This window comes from Aphelocoma coerulescens, chromosome 3, assembly GCF_041296385.1.
Source record: "Aphelocoma coerulescens isolate FSJ_1873_10779 chromosome 3, UR_Acoe_1.0, whole genome shotgun sequence".
Lineage (NCBI taxonomy): Eukaryota > Metazoa > Chordata > Aves > Passeriformes > Corvidae > Aphelocoma > Aphelocoma coerulescens.
The window spans coordinates 115,708,658-115,729,627 of NC_091016.1; the positions used below are offsets into that span (position 1 = coordinate 115,708,658).

General features: G+C 36.7%; 1 protein-coding gene across 2 annotated transcripts in view; it reads right to left on the minus strand.

The window, feature by feature from the left end:
• Positions 1-20,970, minus strand: part of WDR35 (WD repeat domain 35) — a 42,433-nt gene that overhangs the window by 16,619 nt on the left and 4,844 nt on the right. For both annotated transcript variants that reach the window (XM_069011645.1, XM_069011646.1), the window contains exons 7-14: positions 19,400-19,565; positions 19,158-19,303; positions 16,928-17,053; positions 14,215-14,400; positions 10,907-10,967; positions 2,198-2,342; positions 898-967; positions 103-156 (exon numbers count right to left, since the gene is read on the minus strand). In XM_069011645.1, the coding sequence (XP_068867746.1) occupies positions 103-156; positions 898-967; positions 2,198-2,342; positions 10,907-10,967; positions 14,215-14,400; positions 16,928-17,053; positions 19,158-19,303; positions 19,400-19,565 (954 nt within the window). The remainder of the gene's footprint in view (positions 1-102; positions 157-897; positions 968-2,197; positions 2,343-10,906; positions 10,968-14,214; positions 14,401-16,927; positions 17,054-19,157; positions 19,304-19,399; positions 19,566-20,970) is intronic.

Genomic DNA, 20,970 nt, shown 5'->3' on the forward strand with positions numbered 1-20,970 from the left:
GAAATGCTTTGAAATTATGACTGCTTATGAACACAGAGCAGAAGAATCTTATGTCTACAAGCACAAGAGGCAATTAGAAGTTGTGTTAATTGTGTAGCTTACCACAAGTAGTATCTTATCAGATGCTGTTATTGCACAAATTGGATCTATTGTTCCCTGAAAGTATACAAGTGATATCAGTATCAGTTTTACTGCAAATTAAGAATGCCCTGTTAAAGAAAGAAGGTTTATTTAAATAAACAAGAATGTTGCTACGTATCCACATGAAAAGGAGCCGGCTATCAAACGTCAGCATACACTGTATGGATGGTTTATGATATTAGTAGCCTTTGCTATGGGAACCATGACAATATTAACACCTTCCTTTCTTGTCCTGCCCATCCCTCCAGAAATATAAGAAACCCAAAATGTAACAGGTGTTTAACAGAAAACACAAGAAAGCAACAATCCCAGACTTGTGAGGCTTGTTAATTAATAATTTCAGGTATATTACTAAGGACAGTCAGCACTCGCACACACACCTGAAGTGAAAACAGCCAAAAATATTAGAAAATATCACAAAGGATATTGAGTTTTAACAAGGTTATATTTTGTTGAAGTAAGGGGAGCTGCCTCTGACTAAGAAGACAGCAGGTGTCTACATACTGTACCCCAGAATATACTTTTTCCATGTTCCCTATCGTTTGCTGTAAATTTCCAGCAACACATGACATAGGTAACAGCACCAACCAGAGGGAAGAAACATAACACTTATGTACAAAAGGTAGAAGTAAAAGAAATTTTAAGTACAACCACTTCTACTAATGAAAATCGCTGAAAATAAATAAATCAACATGTACTACTGCTCTTTCAAGCTACCAGTGACACCACAATAAACTAGTTCAGAACATCACTCACTTCAAAAGCTCTGCTGTAATCAAGGTGTCCATCTCCAGACCCTGAAGAGGTGTCATCAATATGATAGATCCTGTAGAGAAGGAAAGTTAGAAGAAAAAGTGAGTCCAAAGAAAGGATTATCTTTGGTATTATATAGGTATGTCCTTGGAGAAGAAACCATTGTAATTAGAGAAGACAATAAAAGCTGTGCCTGTTCTTATGGTCCAAAGCACCCCCTTTGATAAACCTGCTTTGTATTGATATAAAGATATGGCAACTGCTTTCACTTTCACAGCCCTGATGGTCTATTCCCTATGATCTGTAAGATTTCATCCTGTAACACTAAGTTCCTGCAAACCACCAACCACGCAGTTGTCTCTTTTCAAACATACACTTCCATATTTCCCCAGGCTCTTCTCCATAACTATGAAGAGTTTCACCTTCACATCCACAAAAGCTTATATATTACTGCATTATTCAACACTTACTCATAACTTCTCTTTTGCCTTAAAAAGTAGCATTAGGAAAGATTTTAGAATGCTAAAATCATCATTAATGATGAATTATGACTATTTACATTTTTCAATATTTTTATCAATTTATAATCTTGTCCAAGGCTAGAACATCCAGGTCCTACAACAATATAAGTTATTACACTATGTACAAATAATTACTCATTACTAGGGATATATGGTGACAAGAGATGGTAGATTTACACAAAGATGATATAGTGTCTCTATGGAAGAACCATGAAAACCATGACAAAGTTGCAAGCTTGTGGAGGTGACAGAAAAATTAATGCCACAAATGAGCACCTGGGAAGGAAATATTTTGGAAGCAAAACAATGTTGACTTTGGCTTGTTTAGTTTGAGAGGATAAAAGTCCATACAGGATTAGTTGTCAAAGCCACAATCAGACACGAGTGTATTAGAGAAGAGCCAGCTGGACAGACTGTATTCTTACAGGCAGTGACAGACGACAAGCAGTTAAAGTTATCACAGGGAACAGAGCTGCTTGGAAACTAAGAGCATGGAGGAGAAACAGGAGAGGGGCAAAAAGGCAGCAAGACACACAGCTCTGTAAGGAAAGTATGCAGCAAGCAAATGGAGACACTGAACAGGAACTAATTCAAAAAAGTCTAAGGGATTTGGATAACACACAGTTGTTATAAAAAACTAGTATTTCATCTTGCAGGCCTGCAAGTCAACAAACCTGATTAAAAAATGAGAAGATAAGGGTTTGCATTTTAGACATGGCAGAATCCACCTTATCAATGACACCAATGCAGAGGAAGAAAAATGACAAAGCCTGAAGACAAACCTTTCCCTGCCCTCTCTCCTGGTCCGTGTCAGCTGATTGATTTCCATGGCTGTGAGCTTCTTGGCCACCCGATACTGCCAGACGTAAAACGCTTGTCTGGAAGCCGCAATCACGTGTGTTTTGGTCATTGTGACAAACAATGGCTCTGTTACAAAACCCAAAGAGTTGCAAAATTAGAGCAGCAAGCATTGAAGTAGATGCTGATTCATAAATTTTTTCCAAGAGGGATGAAAGCATATGCCCATACATTAAAAGCAAAAAAACAACAACCAAAAAATCCACCCACACAAAACCTAACTGCAGTTTTCACTAGCTGGTAACAAGTTTCAGAGAGGCCTTGTGGCCTTGTCCAGAAGAAAAGAGAAATTCTTTAAAAGTTCTGATTTTACCATTAACACTTTTCTCCCTACTATTTCAGCAAATCTTCATGCGCTGATGCAGAAAACATCAAATACATATAGACAAACTTTCATTTTAATGACCAGTTATTTCAGGAATATCTTGAATCTCATTAACAAGATCTATTAAATACTTCTATACCTGACATATTTAAGGCTATTCAAAAGTTGACAATCTAGAAGAGGTTCTTCTTCTTAAAATCAGTTCATAAATTTTAGTTAGACAAGACCTAGAAATGCTGTTTGTACCTTAGTTAACAGCTGGGCCAAATATCAATTCTTTATCTGAATGGCAACAAATTAAATATTTAGTAGACTCTACATTTAGTCTTACTTTATTATACCAAAAAATCACTGTGTAGGAATGCAGAATATTTTCTTTACTTCAGCCCTAAGCCCACTTAGAATTTGTGCATAAATTGAGTATCTCATTTCTGCTGTCCGTGCTCAGGAAAAAAAAAAAACAATACAAAAGAACCAAAACAAACAAAAAAAAAACCCAACAAAACCAAAACAGTGAAGGCATAGAAAAATGAAGAAACCTTGTATGTAAATCACCCAATGTCTTTAAGTTCTACAAGTAAATCATGATGATACCAAAAAAACCCCCAGATAAATTCAGAAGAATTGTGCAAACCAGCCTCGTAGTGGAACACTGAGTCACGCAGATAACATGATGTGAGCACAAAATACAATTCTTTTACAGTGAATCTCTTTTGGTTTTTTTCTGCTCTGTATTTTAGAACAGAACAGAACTCTGGAGGGAGCTATAAGCCTGCCACATAGAAGAGCACTGCTACAAGAGACAGATGGGGGAAGATTGGTTGAACAGATTTCATTTCTTTGAAACCAAGAGGATTATATAAGCTACCTGATGGCTGCAGAATACTTTTGAGTAAAAATGTCAATACTGGGTAAGAAGGCTTAGTGATGATGCTTAACATGTGAGCAGCACAGTTGTTTACATTATATACAACTCAGTGTATTTCATGTACTTATAACATTCATTTCAACTAGTCACATCCAAACTGATACAGTCTCCTGTTTCATCAAAAACATTAATAAATTCTATGTATTTACTCTGTTCTTTTATTAACTTCCAGCTGTATGTGCCATAACAATCAATGCTTTAAAAATGAAACAAGAGAATCTCCTGACCTGTGAGGGAATAAGGTTTGCACAAATCACAGTATTTTTGTACTAAGCCTCATATTTGGACTCAAATTAGTCAACATTTGAGTACTTGTGGGCCAAGACAATGTTAAACCACATTGCCATACCCACATTTGAAAGCCATGGGCATTCCTCACACTCACCAGGTGATGCCCCCTTTGACTTACAGCTTCCACAGAGCCTAAACTTGCTCATTTGTGCAGACCCTGAAATAGCCCAATCTGGGAAAAAAGGTTGTTCACATAAGCTCTATTGTGATCCAGAAACAAGATGGCAAAGCATCCATGCTTTATCCAGGGGAATACAATCAGTTAGGCATTTTATGAACATGCCTAAGACTAAAGTGACTGTTACTGCCAAAAAGCACACGCACACCAACCCCTGACGCATTTTCCTGCCACTTCTTTCATATCAGCTCTAGCAGCAGCTGGACAGCAGAGTAAGTTGGATCAGTTCATTCATCTAAATGACCTCAAAAATAAATAAATAAAAGATTACATTAAGGTGGATTAAAGAGAAAATCACAAATGCTGGAGCAGGCAGGAATGAGCAGCCAGCATGGAGGGCAGGGCCTTCCCTTCTTTGCAACAGAAGGCTCAGCAATGACTGGATTTAAGCCAAACATGAAATCACAGGGCACAGCACACAGACACAATCATCAGCATCAGATCCATTCAAAGCCACATCTGGAAGAGCAGCATCTCTATGTGGGAACTGATGCTTTTACAAAATTGCCTATATAACTTCAACAATTGCATAAAAGTAGGACACACATGGCATTTTTTCTAGAATTGCTTTAGCATTTTATATTGGTCAATCATTGAACAAGAAAACACAAACAGAAAACTCTGTGGAAAAAGAAACTGAAATCCAAGTCTAGACTGGAGATAAGAAACACTTTTTACAGAGGGGGTAGGCACATGCTGGAACAGCTTCCTAGATAGGTGGTCAGTGCCCCAAGCCTGTCAGTGTTTAACAGGCATTTGGACAATGCCCTTAGCAACATGCTTTTGGTCAGCCCTAGAGTGATCATGGACTGGCTGATCCTTGTCAGTCTCCACCAACTGAAAGTATTCCATCCCACCTTCTCACCTCAGAGCCTTCCACACTGGGCTATGCTCTGCTCCTAAAATGTTTTCCTTCTTGACTGCATAATAGCATAAATTCAGCATGAGGGAAGGATGTCTCAGCCACTCCAAGTTTGGGCTGTTGCTGGGGCAGAGAAGGAAGGAATGGGATTTGTCATTTCCTAGGAAAGACAATATGCTCATTGCAATCCCTTCAGGCTGAGGAAGATCTAGAATCCCTTTCCAGGCAGCTGGTTTAATTACCTAAGTTTCCTTCAGTGTAGGGAAATACCATTTTATATGACAGCATTGATTTACCAGCAGGTGCTGCTTACCTGAGCATCAGTGCCCTTCACAGAACCTGTGCTCTGACTATTAAGCAGACAGAAATGCAAGCACCTAAGGTCTGAAGAAGGCAAGAGATTTGGACACTCCTCTGCCCAGCATTCCCCATGCACAGCAGCTTTCCATGCTCAACGTGTAAACTTCTGAAACTGTTTAGTTCTTCCTGCTGATTTTGCAGATACCCAACTTCAGTATTGATGTCTTAATACTTCATTTTCAGACATTGAAAATATGTGGGGAAAACACTTAAACAGGTGCTTTACTTTTCAGTGGCAAAATACTGAAAAGGACTAAACAAACCATCCCCATCAAAACAACTCCAACATGTGAAACAACTGCCCTTTAAATTCTCTCTGGCCCTCCTTTCTCTTTTCACCTCATTTCTCTTCACTATTCCTTCATAAAGCCTCCTCCCTGAAGGAAAGAAACTTTTTTCCTATATATCCAGGAATCTCAAATAACCTACAATGTCTGCATTTCATCCACACACACTCCATCTCACTTCAAAACTGTTAGAAAACACCTGCTTCAATGTCTAATCTTGTAAAAATAGTAGACAGAAAACAAACTCAGTGCATGACTGACTACATTACTTCACCACACGAAAAGGCTGGGATGCTTTTCAGTCTATGAGATAGGATACACAAACAAGAAAGACAAGAAATCCCACCTAAATCTGATGGAAAGGAAGCAATCTGACTGACAGACAATACTAAACTGTTGTTTCCATACAAGTCTGTTACAGGCTGTTCCTGAGAAACTGGAATGAACGTAGTCTAATCAATAAATCTACCTAATTTTAGAGCTTGATTCAAGTATCTCTACAAGTGTTGGCTCACAAATTGAAGAAAATGTCAGGCAACAGCAGGGACAACTGAACATGTTGGGACATGTGGGACAACTCATGAACAACCACAGTTTACAGAACATACTCAGAATCTGTTATGATTTACATTAAAAGGATCAAGCAAGTAACAGCAATTCAAGTGCTGTTTCACATGTAGTTCAGTCATCCCTGCTAAGGCATCCAGGAGGGAGGCAAGACACCTGGACATGACTCCAGCTCTGCCTTTAATCCACCTGTATGTTGGTCAGGCTGGTGTATTAATTTCACTGGGTGCTAACACACACTTGAAAGATAACTCAACACTTCAGTATGTCAGTGCTCCTAAGCACATGTAAGATGATGATATAATCCAGCCTGAGTGACCTTTTCTTAGCAGATACCATCTGTTGTGTTTCCATTAAAAAGATATGATATAACAAGATATTTAACGTTCTGTAGTGTATATTTAGTTATTCATCAAAGGACTTTGACAGAAAGCCTGTGAGCCTGTAAAACAAGCACAGAAGACACTGTGTTGGTTAATTTTTGTACCAAAGTAGGATGGAATGCAGTAATGTTAAACAATGAAGAAAAGAGTAATTTATGGGCTAGCAAACATGAGCTATTGTGAAGGACCTCAAACACAAGGCACAGGAAGCAAAATGCCTTTGGACAAAATAAAAAGCAGTATGAGGAACAGCTGAAAGTGTAACCACCCATCAATGTCTAAAGAAAGCTGAAGTGATGGCCCTTCATCAGATAATGACTGATTAATCTTTTTTTGCCAACTTTAACAGAGACAAGCATTAGAAAGCTAATGACATAATTAAAAATTCAACAGAATAAAGGAAATAAGCACTTCTTTTCTTGAGCCTTACTTGAGCTACTGGCTTAGAGCCCAAGAGCAAGATTTACATCTCCTGAGGGTGAGTCAAATATTGCATAATGTCACAATTACTTTGTCATTAGGAGATTAATAGTGCTTTGTTGAAACAGTATTATAAAATACTATAAATTGACAAATCAGACAAATTGTGCCTTAACACACATTCTCAGATGCATTATTTAAGTACTCTGGCAGCTATTTAGCATATCTAGATGAGCAGTCTTTTTTCTCCACTATCAATCTTCTACCTGGACAAAGTCCAAGAGGCTCTGCCCAAGAGGCCTGTAAGGCACCAAAGTCTCAAGGAGGAATAAACCCTTTATGCTCACTAGAGCTCCAGGTGATTCTTGTTTCAACAAGGGGCAGTCTGCTAGAAACCAAAAATAGGTGTGTTCAACTTGCAGTAGTTACAGCCAGTCAAAAAGTATAGTTTAGACTCATGGCAGTGAAGAGCACATACTCAAGAAAAGGTAGGAGCACACAGACACCAAGTAGTCTGTTGAGGACATCCTACAGCATAAGAAATAATTTTTTCTCAGCATTTATGAAAATCAAATAAAGTAACAACCTAAGTGTATTTAAGCCACTCTGAAAGACGGCACTTAGAACTCCAAAATGAGAACAAGAGTTCAAAACAAAACTCATCTAACTTTTTGTGGACAGAACTTAATGTAACAATATATCAGTTTACTAAACGAAAATAACCTGAAAAACTGTACTGGTATAAAGAAGAGGAAAAAAAAGAATATCACAAACAGATAATAGTATGTTTTGTAAGTCAGTAACACCCCTCCAGTTATCTTGAGGAATAGATAAGTTAATTTTACTTTTTAACTGCTAATACCTTAAACTATTAATAATGACTCTCACCTGATAAATTATTTAATGTGGATTTTCCTCATTTATAAGCAGAACAAAAGGTCAATGATTTGGTTAGAAATCATGTATCAACTGGAATCTTAGAAGAACTTTCAGAAAGGTCTTCTGCTCTTAAAGTTTTACAAGGTCTTCTCTCTCTATTGACTTCTGCAAGGCCAGACAGCTGCTTAAGTTCAGCATGCTGTCAAACTGGAACAATTACACTTCCTACTGCCAAGAAGCTCCAACTGTGATAAACAGCATGACATACTGTACAATAGGACCTTGACTATGTACAGCTGTTAACCTCTCACACAAACTGACCTTATGCTGTAAATATTTCAAGTTGTTCTATAAAGTTGCATTTTCAAATGTTACAGAAAGAGGAAAATAACTATGATGAAACCAGCACAATGTGTTCCAAAGGAGTTGCATTTATAGGCATTTGCTTTACACTTTTACCTTCAATCCCTTCTGCAAGTTTGGAGAGCAAACTTTAAAGGAGTCTTACAGGATGCATATATTTTTAAAAAAAGGTTGAATCTTTGGCTGTGTTTACCATACAGCAATGAATGACTCACTTGTAATGTTTTAACTACTGAGGCTACAGAAATTTTTCAGGATTCAAAAATGTAAATATTCCTAACCTCAGGTATCTGCCCATCTATGCGGCTGAAGGCCATAAGGCCCAGCATTTTCACAAGCAAACTCACTTTAGAAAAGAGCATTGCAAATCTCTGCACTAAACTGGTTCTCCAATACTGGAGGGAACAGCAGCAGACTGCAGAAGGCTTCGTTATGCTAAAGGAATAAATTGTTTAATCTCTTCAGTGCAATTCAAATACAGTTGGAATAACAACAGCCTTCTTCAATTAAATAGCCTTTCTTTTTAACTGTTCCCAGTTACTGAAAAGGATTCTTTTCTTGTGTACAGGCAGCTGTAGGAGATGGATCATACTGGCAGAATCACAAAGAAACCTTTGTTTATAATGTAAATAAAACTCACAGATACATTCAGTAAGTTCACATAAACAGAACACTAGAAAAATGCAAAGCAAAGAGTTTAAATGCAGAGTTAGAGGTGTATATGCAAAGCTAATTTTAACAGTGAGTGGGATTCATCTCGCCTAATTTTAGACATCTCTGACAGAGATGAGCTGGCTGCCCTGGGCTTCTTTGTACCCAATGGAGAGCAAAAAGACCCCCTTCATGAATGATTCACTCAACTTATTTTAGATGTCAACTGCAGAAATGAGAAGAACTACTCCCTCTAAATCCCTGAATCTGCCTCCCACCCAATCCCACCTGCCAAGTAAGAACAGGAAACTACTGGGCACATACAGTGTAGACATCTGATCAGGAGCAGACACAGGACAGGGGGACAAAAGAGCCACCCAACTTACACCACCATCACCCACCACATCATCTTATTTCAGTGCTTATGTTGTTGGGATTCTGGTTTGGGTTTAGGGTTTTTGGGAGGGAGGGAACATTGTTTGGTTGTTTTTTTGCTATTTTTTCATCCATTCTTGGTAAAACTTTTGATATTGAACTTCCTGGACACATTATTCCTTAAGATTCTGATATGGCCCCCCTATTGCAAAAGGTGGCAAGAGGACATCAAAGGGACACAAACAGAAATCACAAGACTAAAACTACCATAGTATTTCATACACTTTTCATGGGACAAAGTAGTCAAACTCATTCATCAGAGCATACTCTTCATTTTATTTATGATCTACAATATAGGGCATGAATTTCACAAAATATGTATGACTCACAGATGATTTCCTCCTGCTATCACTGAAAAATTGAACATTAGAAATTGATACTTACAAACTTAGTTAATAGATAAGAAAGAATAAAACTGTTTAGAAGCATTGGTTGAGGAAAATAATCATCTTTATGATCTCAATTTTTTCTAGTCTTTGGTTGATTTTTTCCTACCTATACTCTTCTGTGAATTGTTGTTACTTCCTTGTTTAATAGTTCTTCATCTTACTTTTCTCATCATTTCTATCTTACCAAAACCTTGCTAGACACCTTACCCATCAATTTTATCAGACAAAAGGACTGTTTGTTGTTTAATATTAACACCAAGTATTAGCACTATGGCTTGGAACTAACTTCTCTACTGAGACTAATTTAGGCAGAGTAGTCTCTTTTTTCAGAGAGGATAAAACAATGGCTCTAGAAGGCAATTTACATAAAAACTTCATGAGGTTTCTTGTCATTATAGAGTCTTCTCTCTCATTCAAAAGCAAATAAATATTTGTATAAATTTAAATAAATTATTTAGCCTTTCAACAAAACAGGAGAGTTAATCAAAGAATCAAGCTTCAAAAGGAAAACTGCAAACAGGATTCACAGTGTCTACTCTGAATCCAAATTCAGATCTATTTGGGTAACAAACCAAAAATAAAGCAAAAACCAGAACAAATAAAAGTGGATTCATTCATCAAAAAAATTATTAATTTGCCAGTTTGTCTACAATTCCCTCATCTGTTTAAAGGGAAAATAATCAATGATCCTTATGCTCAAGCAAAACTCACAGAAAGCAGTGGTTTGCAATTACTTGGCAATGTTCTGTACCACACCTGCAGCAAACAAGAAGTAGGGAAAGCCTGGAATTAAGCACTATTTAGGATTTGGGGGAGTTTTCATAGTTCTGTTATAATCCACTAATTTTTCTTTAATTGAATTTTAATTTATAATCTGAAACTATTTAGATAAAACAATTGTGAGGAAGATAAAGAAGACATTATCAACACTGAAACACAAGAAATTAATGTTTAAGATATCTGGGAAGCAGCAACAAGTTATTTTTAAATGAAAGTCCAAATCAAATTATTTCACTTCCTCTGATACAACTGGACCCTTTTCAAAGTACATTTCCTTAAAAAGAAGTTGAATTACGACTGTTGTGAAGGAAAATCTGAATTGCCAAAAACCATCCATTAAAAAGAAAAAAAAGAAAAGTAGCAATTTTTAAAAATTCTATTATCCATAGTTTGCATTAAGTTGAAAACTCAGTTTAAGTTTAGCCAATTTGACAAGGAATATGACAGGTTTTATAAGCCATTATCTTTATTAACAGATAACTAACAGGTCAATTCCAACATAAGTTACAGAATAAGACTATACCAAGTTGCTTACCAACATCGATATATTTCGGGTCCAAGGGTGTGCCAATAGAATTGCAGAGAACCAGCACATACTGTATGGAAATAAAACCAAGGTAGAAATGAATTACCACCACACTTTTTGTAAATTAGTAAGCTGTACAAGGTTTTCTGTGAAGGTGCATCTCATAACTCACATCACACATTCTAATGCTCATCAGCAACAGAAAACACAGAGACCGTGACTACAGCAAATATAAAGCAGCGTAAGCATGAGAGTAATGAGATACTTGCCAATTAGCACTATAAATGAAGAACAAGCACAAAACAGGCAAGTAACCAGCTGTTTTATGCATGGGAGCAAATCTACCAGAAAAAATCCAATAGGTAGGAGGTAACAGCAGCATGTCCACAGACAACACATGGGCAAGACAGGCAGCATCTTCCCTGCTGCTGTGAGGCACACACTGCACTGTGAGTATTTACAGGCATGACACACCACTGACTCAGTGGCTCAACTCTCATCAGCTGCTCATGCAAAAGACAATCTAGTGAACTCTCAGCAGTTAGGATCTTTGTTTTATCCTTTGCAGATCTCCATCTCCTTGAACCTCCAAGAGGGTAACAGTGTGGGGAGAATTGTCAGTAAGTCTCTTCCTGTGCCCTGCAGTATCACAGGTACTACAAAAAAAGGTTTTTTTAGTTTTGCCCTTATTGTAATGCCACTGGGGAAGGATTTGATAGCACAGGTACCTCAGATATTGGGCTGTTAAATTCAGGAAGATGCAAATATGTAACAATTCGCTAGACACCAATGCTTCATTGTTGTAGCTTATGTATTTATTTCTTCAGATCTAAATCAAGAATTAAATAGCTTAATGATTATTACATAGGGAAATGCCTTGAATGAGAAGTGTGGAAATTAAGCAGCAACTTTTACTGCCAAGTCTTTAAACTTAAAATAAATATAATATACACGTAAAATAAATATAATATAATTCACATTTGGTACCAAAATGTGAGTTGCCCAAGAGTCATTACCCTGACTCTCCAAGAAAATGAAAGATAATTATTTTTTCATGGCTCTTTCACCTTCTGAACAATCCATGTAATTGTGGTAGCAGAATACAGCAACTGTACAGCTACCCTTTTAAACTGATAGATTGACAGCTTATTCATCACATGAGAGTGTGGGGTATGTCCAGCCCCTGCCCTGGAGGAGGCCTGCTGAGATAAAGATTGCATAACCTCCCAGCAGAATCCCCTTGGAAAAGGCAGCACTTTCGGTGAGGGTGAGAGAAAACAAGAACCATGCTCCTCTGGGAGACCCTATGTAGATTCCTTGGAATCCATTGGCTTCTACCCTCTCACCCCCACCCTTGTATCCCTGTAAGACCTACCCTTCTCCCCCTTTGAGTTGGGAGAACTCGTCCCTGGCCTCCGCGGGGTGCGGACTAAAATAGCTGCCGCATGCGGAACTGCTAAAGGAGCCTCTCGTCTCTCCTCCTGGTCCAGCCTGGGGTTTGCCCCGCAGAACAAGAGCTGGAGTCACTCTCGCTGAATCACTGAAGGGCTGACAGCCTGCTGAGACAGGCACCTTTCTGCAGAGGCATCCCCGGCGGCTGAGGGAACGCCGGGGGTTCCCTCTGGATGAGTGTCCCTTGCGGGACGCTCCCTCCGGGTCGGTCACGGCTTCCTGGCTCTGAGCCACAGACCCAACCCGGCCGCACTGAGAGCAGCTCAACTTATCTTTTCATCTACTGTGTGAACTTCATTCTTTCAAAGAAAAAGAGCTGAACATGGATTTCTTTTCATTAAATAATTTTTTTTTTCTGGTTTGGCCACCAATAAGTACCTCACAAAAATTGTATTTTTATTTCTTTGTTCATGAGTTAAACTGTCCACCAGCATTCTCAAATTTCTATTATCCAAAAAAATACGTTGTGCCTTTGCCTTTGTAGGAAAACACACATAGCTTTCTTAACTGTCTTATTTTTTTATTTCCATCATGTTTACATTAATTCGTCTCTGGTAAATTATGCCCACATTCACTCTACAATAAATTCCTCTTTTATGCCCTTACTAGTAACTTCTGTGACTCCAAGTCACTAGATCAGAGCCTGTCAAGGGATGATGGAGTAGCAGTATCCACGACTGGCTGTATGACCCACACAGGGTGGTGCCAGGGCAGGGAGTTTCCATTATCTGATTTATCCAGCCTTGTTAATGGTATCAACATGAAGTCCTTCTTAACTTACTGACACATCTACTTGCAATATCTTTAAACAGGTCCTGCTGAAATTAAGTCTTTTTTTTAACTATTGCTGTACATTCTGCCAATTTGAAAGCACAATTCTAATGACCAAAATCTCTTGTAAACCAAATCAGTTCTTCAGAAAACAACTCTAATGAACTTCTACCCATAAGCCTATGCACTTCATTTCCTAAAACCTGGCAACTCACAGTGTTAATAACTCCACTGGAGCCATTTCAAAACAAATGAAAGGTCCTTACTATCTGTAATTTTCAGGTGCTAAAATTAAATCTCTTATTTATACTCAATAAAGTTACACTAAATCTCTCTACTGTTTGTTTCCTCCTTTAAAATTACAATCAAAAAAATCCCCCAAAATTGTATTGCACTCAACTTCACCAAATGGTTATGGCCACATATCCTATGTTTTCAGTCCATATGATAGTATACCATTTATTGCACAATGAAGCAAAGCAGCACTAAAGCATGTTTGGGGTTTTTTACCATGGCACCAAATGACTCTGTCTCAGGCTCCTCCTTCGTAAGCAATATACAAGTGATACAGAAAAATAATTCTGAAGTGATTGAGCAAGAAAAATCGTGTAACAGTATCACACTAACCGAACATTCATTAACCAAAGGATACATTTATCATTTGTGATTACATATAAAATAAATTAATAAACAAAGAAGTTTGCAGTAACATGCAATTTACATCACCTAAGAAATTGCCCCTTTTTTTCCATTTCTGACTGATGAAATATTCGTTATTGTTCTGATGCTTTTAGCTTGTCTCTGGAGAACTGTTCCAAATATTTCTAAAGAAACACTAATCTGGAAGGGTGCAGTTTTTATTAGTTTACTAATGGCTACAAGGATTTCATCTGTAGATGCAGTTTATCAGCTACTTTGTTATTTGTTGGGATTCTTTGTTTTTAAACACTGAGCCCCTTCAAGTGCTATTCCATCAAATGACAACTGACACAACTCTAAGACAGATTCAGACTTTTACATTTCATTTTATTGTCTGTAAAAAACTGACGTGTGGAACAGAGCATTTCATGCGAAAATTAAAAGACAGATTTTACCTGAGGCTGATTTTCATCTGCTTTGGTTGCTAAAACACAGAAGTCCCCATAAGTTGTTATGGAAATAAGGCTCTTGACATATTTCACATATTTCTCATTGTTTTTTGTGTCCCAAAAGACTACACAGCATTCCGGGCGATCCGGTCGGGTATAGGCATAAACAACGGTATTGGAGCAGTAACCCCACTGCCAAGAAAGACAACGTTGACAAAACCAATCAGAAATTATAAGCATTCAATAATGAATTGTTCACAGCCATGAAAGAAAGAGTTTATTTCATCTACACAATCAGTATTCAGTATTTTTTACCTGTCAAGTAAACTGTTAAAAGTATGAGAACACAGCTCAGGCAATAAGATATTGGCATAACATTAAACAGGCAAAATAAGCCTTTCTATCATGCAAAGCAGCCTCAGAATTGGAAGATCAACCTCAAAATGTGACAAGATCTCACTTTGCCTTGTTTCTTCCTTGTTCAGCGGGTATGCAGAAATACCTACTGTGATGATGGTTTTTGCCATGAAAATGCTTGCTTTGTGACTACTGATTTGGAAACCCAAAGTTCATTTCCCAGAGGAAATATAATAAATACCCTAAACAGTGCAATTCCAGAAGCAGACAAATTAAGCAATTATACAGGAGTACTGTAATAACTCACATCACCTCTTCCACATCAGTACCATGAGAAAACCCCTCCCTTACTCCCAGAAGAATATAATTATTCCTCTAACAAGAGAAAGGGCAAAAAGGCAAAAGAAACAGAATATACAAGAGGATCCATTTTATTGCATTCGACTGATTTAAGTACAGAATTTAATAATGAAAATCAATAAAATAGAACAGAATCAGAAAATGTCTCAGAAAGGAGGTGAAGCTGTCAAATAAACGAGACATAAAGCAAACCACTTAAAGATGATGATGGAATTGCAGAAAAACTAATAGAATTCTCTGCATCAGCATCTACTAGAGAGAGAGAAGAGAAAGCTTATTAGTGCTGGCAAGAGAGGTTCCCACACTCCTCAGGAAATGAAACCAAGATGATAAACTACAGCATAAACAGAAGAACTAGAATAGATCTACAGACTCTTAATTAGTATTACAACTCCATGCAAACTATGAATAGGTCAAAAAAAGATAAGCTCAACTGACAGTTTTTACTGTCATGTTAATTTAAAAACCCCTCTTATTTTACTTTATTGAAAAATAGAGGAAAATAAATTATTTAGTATATTGGTAATGTGATATTAACTCTTCATCTCCAGGTCATTAATTCCAGTCCAGCCTAAGATAATTACTGCTTTAAATCACTCCTATTTAATAACTGTCACTTTTAGCATATCTAGTTCTGAAAAGGGAGTTACTGATATAATCAGAACACAGCAGAAGTAATGTGTATTATTTATTGAAGGAAAACATATATCATTCACCATAAAAATATTTAACATTGAAATAGAGTACACTATCAACATACTAGGAGTTTATCTGATGCAGAAATAATTTAATTTGAACACATCTTTTTCCATTTCAACTATACAAAATGAAGTTGGGGGGGGAAGAAGAGCTTACACATGCAGTTTCTAAAACTAAGGTTTCAAAATATTATTAATTTGCAAACTGTGCCAGATCTTGAAAGACTTGTGGTCTCCTAGATACTGATGAGTTTAAGAAAAAGCAACAGGCCTGTGTTCCAGCTGTTAACACATTTCCCAGAATAAACATTAGGTAGCATTTCCTGAAAGACTAATTTCCAGCTCAGATTTCCAAAGTCTTTTCCAGAAGATTTACAAACTAGTTCAAATTGTTTCCTAGCAGATTTGTGTTTACAACTCCCTAACCAATGATTTTTCACAACCAAGTGGAAGAATACATTTCAATATAGCTGCAGGGTGTTCCTCACATTGCACTCTCTTTTTAATTACAGTGGGTACACACTGATGATTAAAGAACATATCCTGTGCTGGGAAAAAAAAGTATACAATACTGTATACTGGATAGTAATTGCTATTATTTGTTAAACTGTGAATTTTAGTGAAATATTCCTAACTCCTAAAACAACACCCCACCAAATGAAAAAAACTCAGGTGGTGGGTAAGATAAAACATTATTTAGAATTAGCTGAATACATACTTGTAAGGAGTATATGGGGAATTGAAATTTAAGTAGGAAGTACATCTATCAGGTTGCATTCATTTCTGTTGTTCAGGTTTCTACATAACTTCCCTGGCTCAAATAAATAATTCACCACCAAAAAAAAACCCACTAAGACTCAAACAATTCCCATCGTATCGCTTAGCTCGACCTAGTTAACCAAACAGCAGTGAAAACACAGGAGCCTTACCTAATGACATCCTCCATTTCTACAAAATTTAGAATCATGCCCAATTTAACAATGCATACATTTCCTTATTGTGAAAATGAAACTCCAAATGCATTGTAAAGGCAATGGCTGAGTCACTGCATCACCAAGACAGACCCTCACATTCCACTAAAATGTCAAGTCAGTAGTGTTGATGAAGCTGTAATCCTAAATTAAGCTAATACTAATTTCATATATATATACATACACACACCCACAGATATGTATGTATGTATATTAGAAAAAGCTACTTTTTCAACCTGATCAGAAAGAGAATAAATAACTTATAGGAAGTTATGAGTTTCCTATATAAATAGGAAACTTATTAATACAATTAAGCTTCACATTATTACATACCTTGTAATGTGGACGAATGTTTGCAAAATATATGTAATAATCAACAGCCAGTGCAATTTTCAGTCCACCTCCCTCCCAGGACAAGGAGGATATCTGTTTGCCAGGAACTTTCAGTGTACGTAAGTGCTTCGTTAGAACAAGGAAAGAAAAAGATTCTGAATTTATCACAGGAAAGCCACTCTAAAATACATAAACAACAATTTTGATAGTTGATGAAAAAAAACCCCGTAGATATTCTTTACAGTACCCCATAACAATTATCAAATTGCAATACATTTGCAAAGAGAGAGATATTTAAGGTGTACACCATAATGTGTTCTTTCACCTCAGGTTTGGTTTGTTGTTTTTTCGTTTGTGTTTTATTTCTCCAGAGAGAAATTAAAAACAAGACTCAGTGATAGTTCGATCTTACACAAAGAAACAGTAGATGGAGAACGACAGTTATAAACATTATTTCCTTTGGCTGGTAATTTGAATCACCTTTATCATTTCAGTCACAACTAAAACACAGCAATAATACTGATCCTGACACACCTCAGAAGTTTCACTGACGCTCGAAGTGTATTAGTCAGTTCATGGACAAAACCTTAACTACAGCTGATAGCTTAAATAAAAACATATCCCTAATCTATGTCAAGAGCATGCAATGAATTAGCTGCATATGTACACAATTTTCAGTGAGGTAATGGACATTTTCCTCTTCTCTATCCCCTTTCCAAAAGAATCTAAGAAAGGCAGTTGGTACACTTTCCATCTTTTTTCAAGTATCTTTATTTTGCTGAAGAATTTTAAATTGAATGAAGGAAACAATTGGAAAAAAAATAATGCTTTCAAAAGCTATAACCTTAGTCCCACAGAGCACTTGTTTGTGGGTACCTTTTTAGTTGCAAATAATACAGATGTATGTAATAAAAGATACACTTATCTACTGTTTACTGTATGTTTTAAAATAATCTTAGGCTTTAAAAAATACATTTTATTGAGTATAACACTGATACTTATGCTTAGATCTAACTTTCCTTGTGAGGGCATAACTTTGTGTCTAAGGAAACTGCTACCAATGAACTTACACAGTTCAGTACCTATTTCGTGCCTTTGACCAGATGCAAATACCAAGTCAAAATACTGGTCACACATTATTCACAGAAAATACCATCTTCCAAAAAGTCAAGTCCATATCTGAGTATCAGAACTAGTACAAAATTCTAAAACCTGAAGAATTTACTTCTGAACATTAAATACAAAATCTGGAACATCCATTTCAGTTAATCTGAAGGACATTAGCAACCAGAGATGTAACATTACTGCCAAAAAACTTTGGTTCCATTAAATACTTTCAACTAGGGAAGCCCCTACAGATGATGTTAGATACCAACCCCTTTCACAGTTCAGCTCAGAGCTGGCTGGTACTTTTGTACAAAGGACAAACTTCATTGCACTCTGATACATTACACTAACTTTCAGATATATTACTAAGAGAGAAAGGGATATTACCTGGCAAGGCAAAAATAGCACAACAAAAATGTATTGACCAGTTATCTCTCAACTATTAAACATCTAACATACTATCAAAAAGACAGTATGAACAAAAAACATTTACAAAACAATAGCCCCAACAGCCAAATGAAGAAGTTTAGAAACAATTTAGCTTTTCTGAGGTTTCTGAGCCATTGCTTTTACTCATACAGGATGCCTTTTTGCCAGTTTCACTGATTCCATAAAAAAGAGGGGAGCATTCACTGCTTTTCAGCTTTTCAGCTTCTTTTCAGCTTCTAATTTTCAGCTTCTAATTTAGCTTCTAATTTTCAGCTTCTAATCTAGAGATGTCCAAGTTTCTTAGACAGTGTAGAAAGAAAAGTACTTCTCGATTTTATACACAGATGCTGACATCTTGACTGGTGTCTATGCTCAAAACTGCTCATCCTCTATAGTCTCATGGGATCTGGTGTTCAAAGCTAGACACCACACACTTATCCTATCATTAGTGTTTTGAGATGCACTTGGATTTTCGTGCTGGACACTACCCTGCTGTTCTAAAATGGTACTTGGTCCTGTGCCACCTTTCCAGATCCATGTGGATATCCTAGATGGATAACTGAGAGCATGTTAAACACACTAAACACCTACATTTTGGCATTCAAATTCCATCAGTAATGACCCTGTAGCAAAACATAATAAAATTTTTAAAACAAACAAATAAACATTTCTATTATATATCAAATATTTTTACCTCACCAAAGGGAGTATAGAACTGCACAACATTGACATCTTTATCTTGAGAAGCTGCTTTGAGGGAGCCTGCCACTGCCAGGACACTTCCATTGGGGTTCCACTGAATACACACTACATTGATACCAGTGTCAATCAAAATAGGATCTAGTTTTTAAGGAATAAACATTAAGAATATCAACACAAGTAGACATTTTGGGTCAAGAGCAGCTCAGTAACTCACACCCCACATTTTGTACCTACTGTAGTCATTCTCATCTCTCATTATCTGACATCTCCCGTTGTCATAACAGACAGCAAGGCAAGGACAGTTGGGTTCAATGTAGCCTTGGGTACCGTGGTACCAGTGTATCCCAGCAATACAGAATGCTCCAGTTGAGTTCACCAAACAACTCAGCTTCATTTTCACCTACACAAGAATGGTTAATTAAAGTCATATACAACAGGTTATTTAAAGAATAATTTATATCTCTACTGACACTTGCAAAAGACAAGATGTCTAAGCAAAATTGTTTTCCTGTTCCAAGAAAAATTTTCAAGTTCTCAGAATTTTATGGGTTTGAAAAACTTCCTTATATAATCAAAGCCAGATCAGACACATGAAAACATATATTTTTAACTACAAAGGAGTACCCTAATATTGGCATTTTCATTCTTTGAAAAGTAACTTAAAAACAAAGAAAACCAACAACATAAAAAGCCCACTGTGCACACACACATGTACATAGACACAAGAAACCCCCTGGAGCATTGGAAAAAAAGAAAAAGTATTTCAAACCGTTCCTGGGCACAATATTAAAAAAAAAACAACCTTCTGTCTGCTTTTTCTCGACTAAAGTCTGCTGAATAACATATAAAAACAATGGAAAAAAACTAGTATCCAAATTAAAACACCAATCAAGATGAGTTCACTTTTGCAATAATTAGCCCTGAATACCTGGTAACACAAGTAAGGGTTTTTCTGAAAGATAAGAGTATTCCTGGATCATTTCAAAGAGGAATGCCAGGTAAGTTATGGGAGAGAAGGGAAGAGGGAAAGAGAGCACAACCATACATGTTGTTGATATGGTGGGGGAAATGACAGCAAGTTATTTAAAGAATTTCAGTAATTCTCTAGCAGTAATTCAGCAGTTGGAAATACCATGACTCACACAGTGGGAAGGAAGAAAGATACAGTGGGAGGATAAAGAAAAGAAAATGGGAAGGGTAGCAGATACTTTCTTAGAAAGGTAATGGAAAGGAGAAGAAAATTCACCATATTAAGCATTTAAAAGTTAAGAACATGGTCCCAAATCACAGACTTTAAAACCAGTGTTTTTACTTAGCATTTTGCTATAGTCATATTCCAATACTCCAAGTAAGTAGAAAAAAAAAAAAAAAGAAGTCTAGGTTGTAGGACTTCAACAATATACTATAGCTGTTATTTTTCCACTCACTACCAGGTTTCTCTAAAGAATAATAGGAGCAATAGGAAAATAAACTATTGCTTTTTTCTAAAAGCATGCTAATACTTTAAGAAGTAGAGGCTGTAAGAAGTCAGTATCCTTTAAGCCAGCATTAGTTCCTCCAAATAATGAAGAGAGGAAAGAAACAACAGCTTAAAAATATTAAATCTGACCTATCATCACAAACATCTTTGAAAGTAAGTATTTTCAGATGTCCTAAAGAGTTTCATTTAATTTCACTAGTATGACCATTCCTACTTTTACATTTTCAGTAATCATTGCAAGGCCAAAAGGCATTAGTTGATGTGATATTCATTTAGCTACCAGAAAAGAAATTATTATAAAAAGCTGCAGAATTCTTGAATAAAA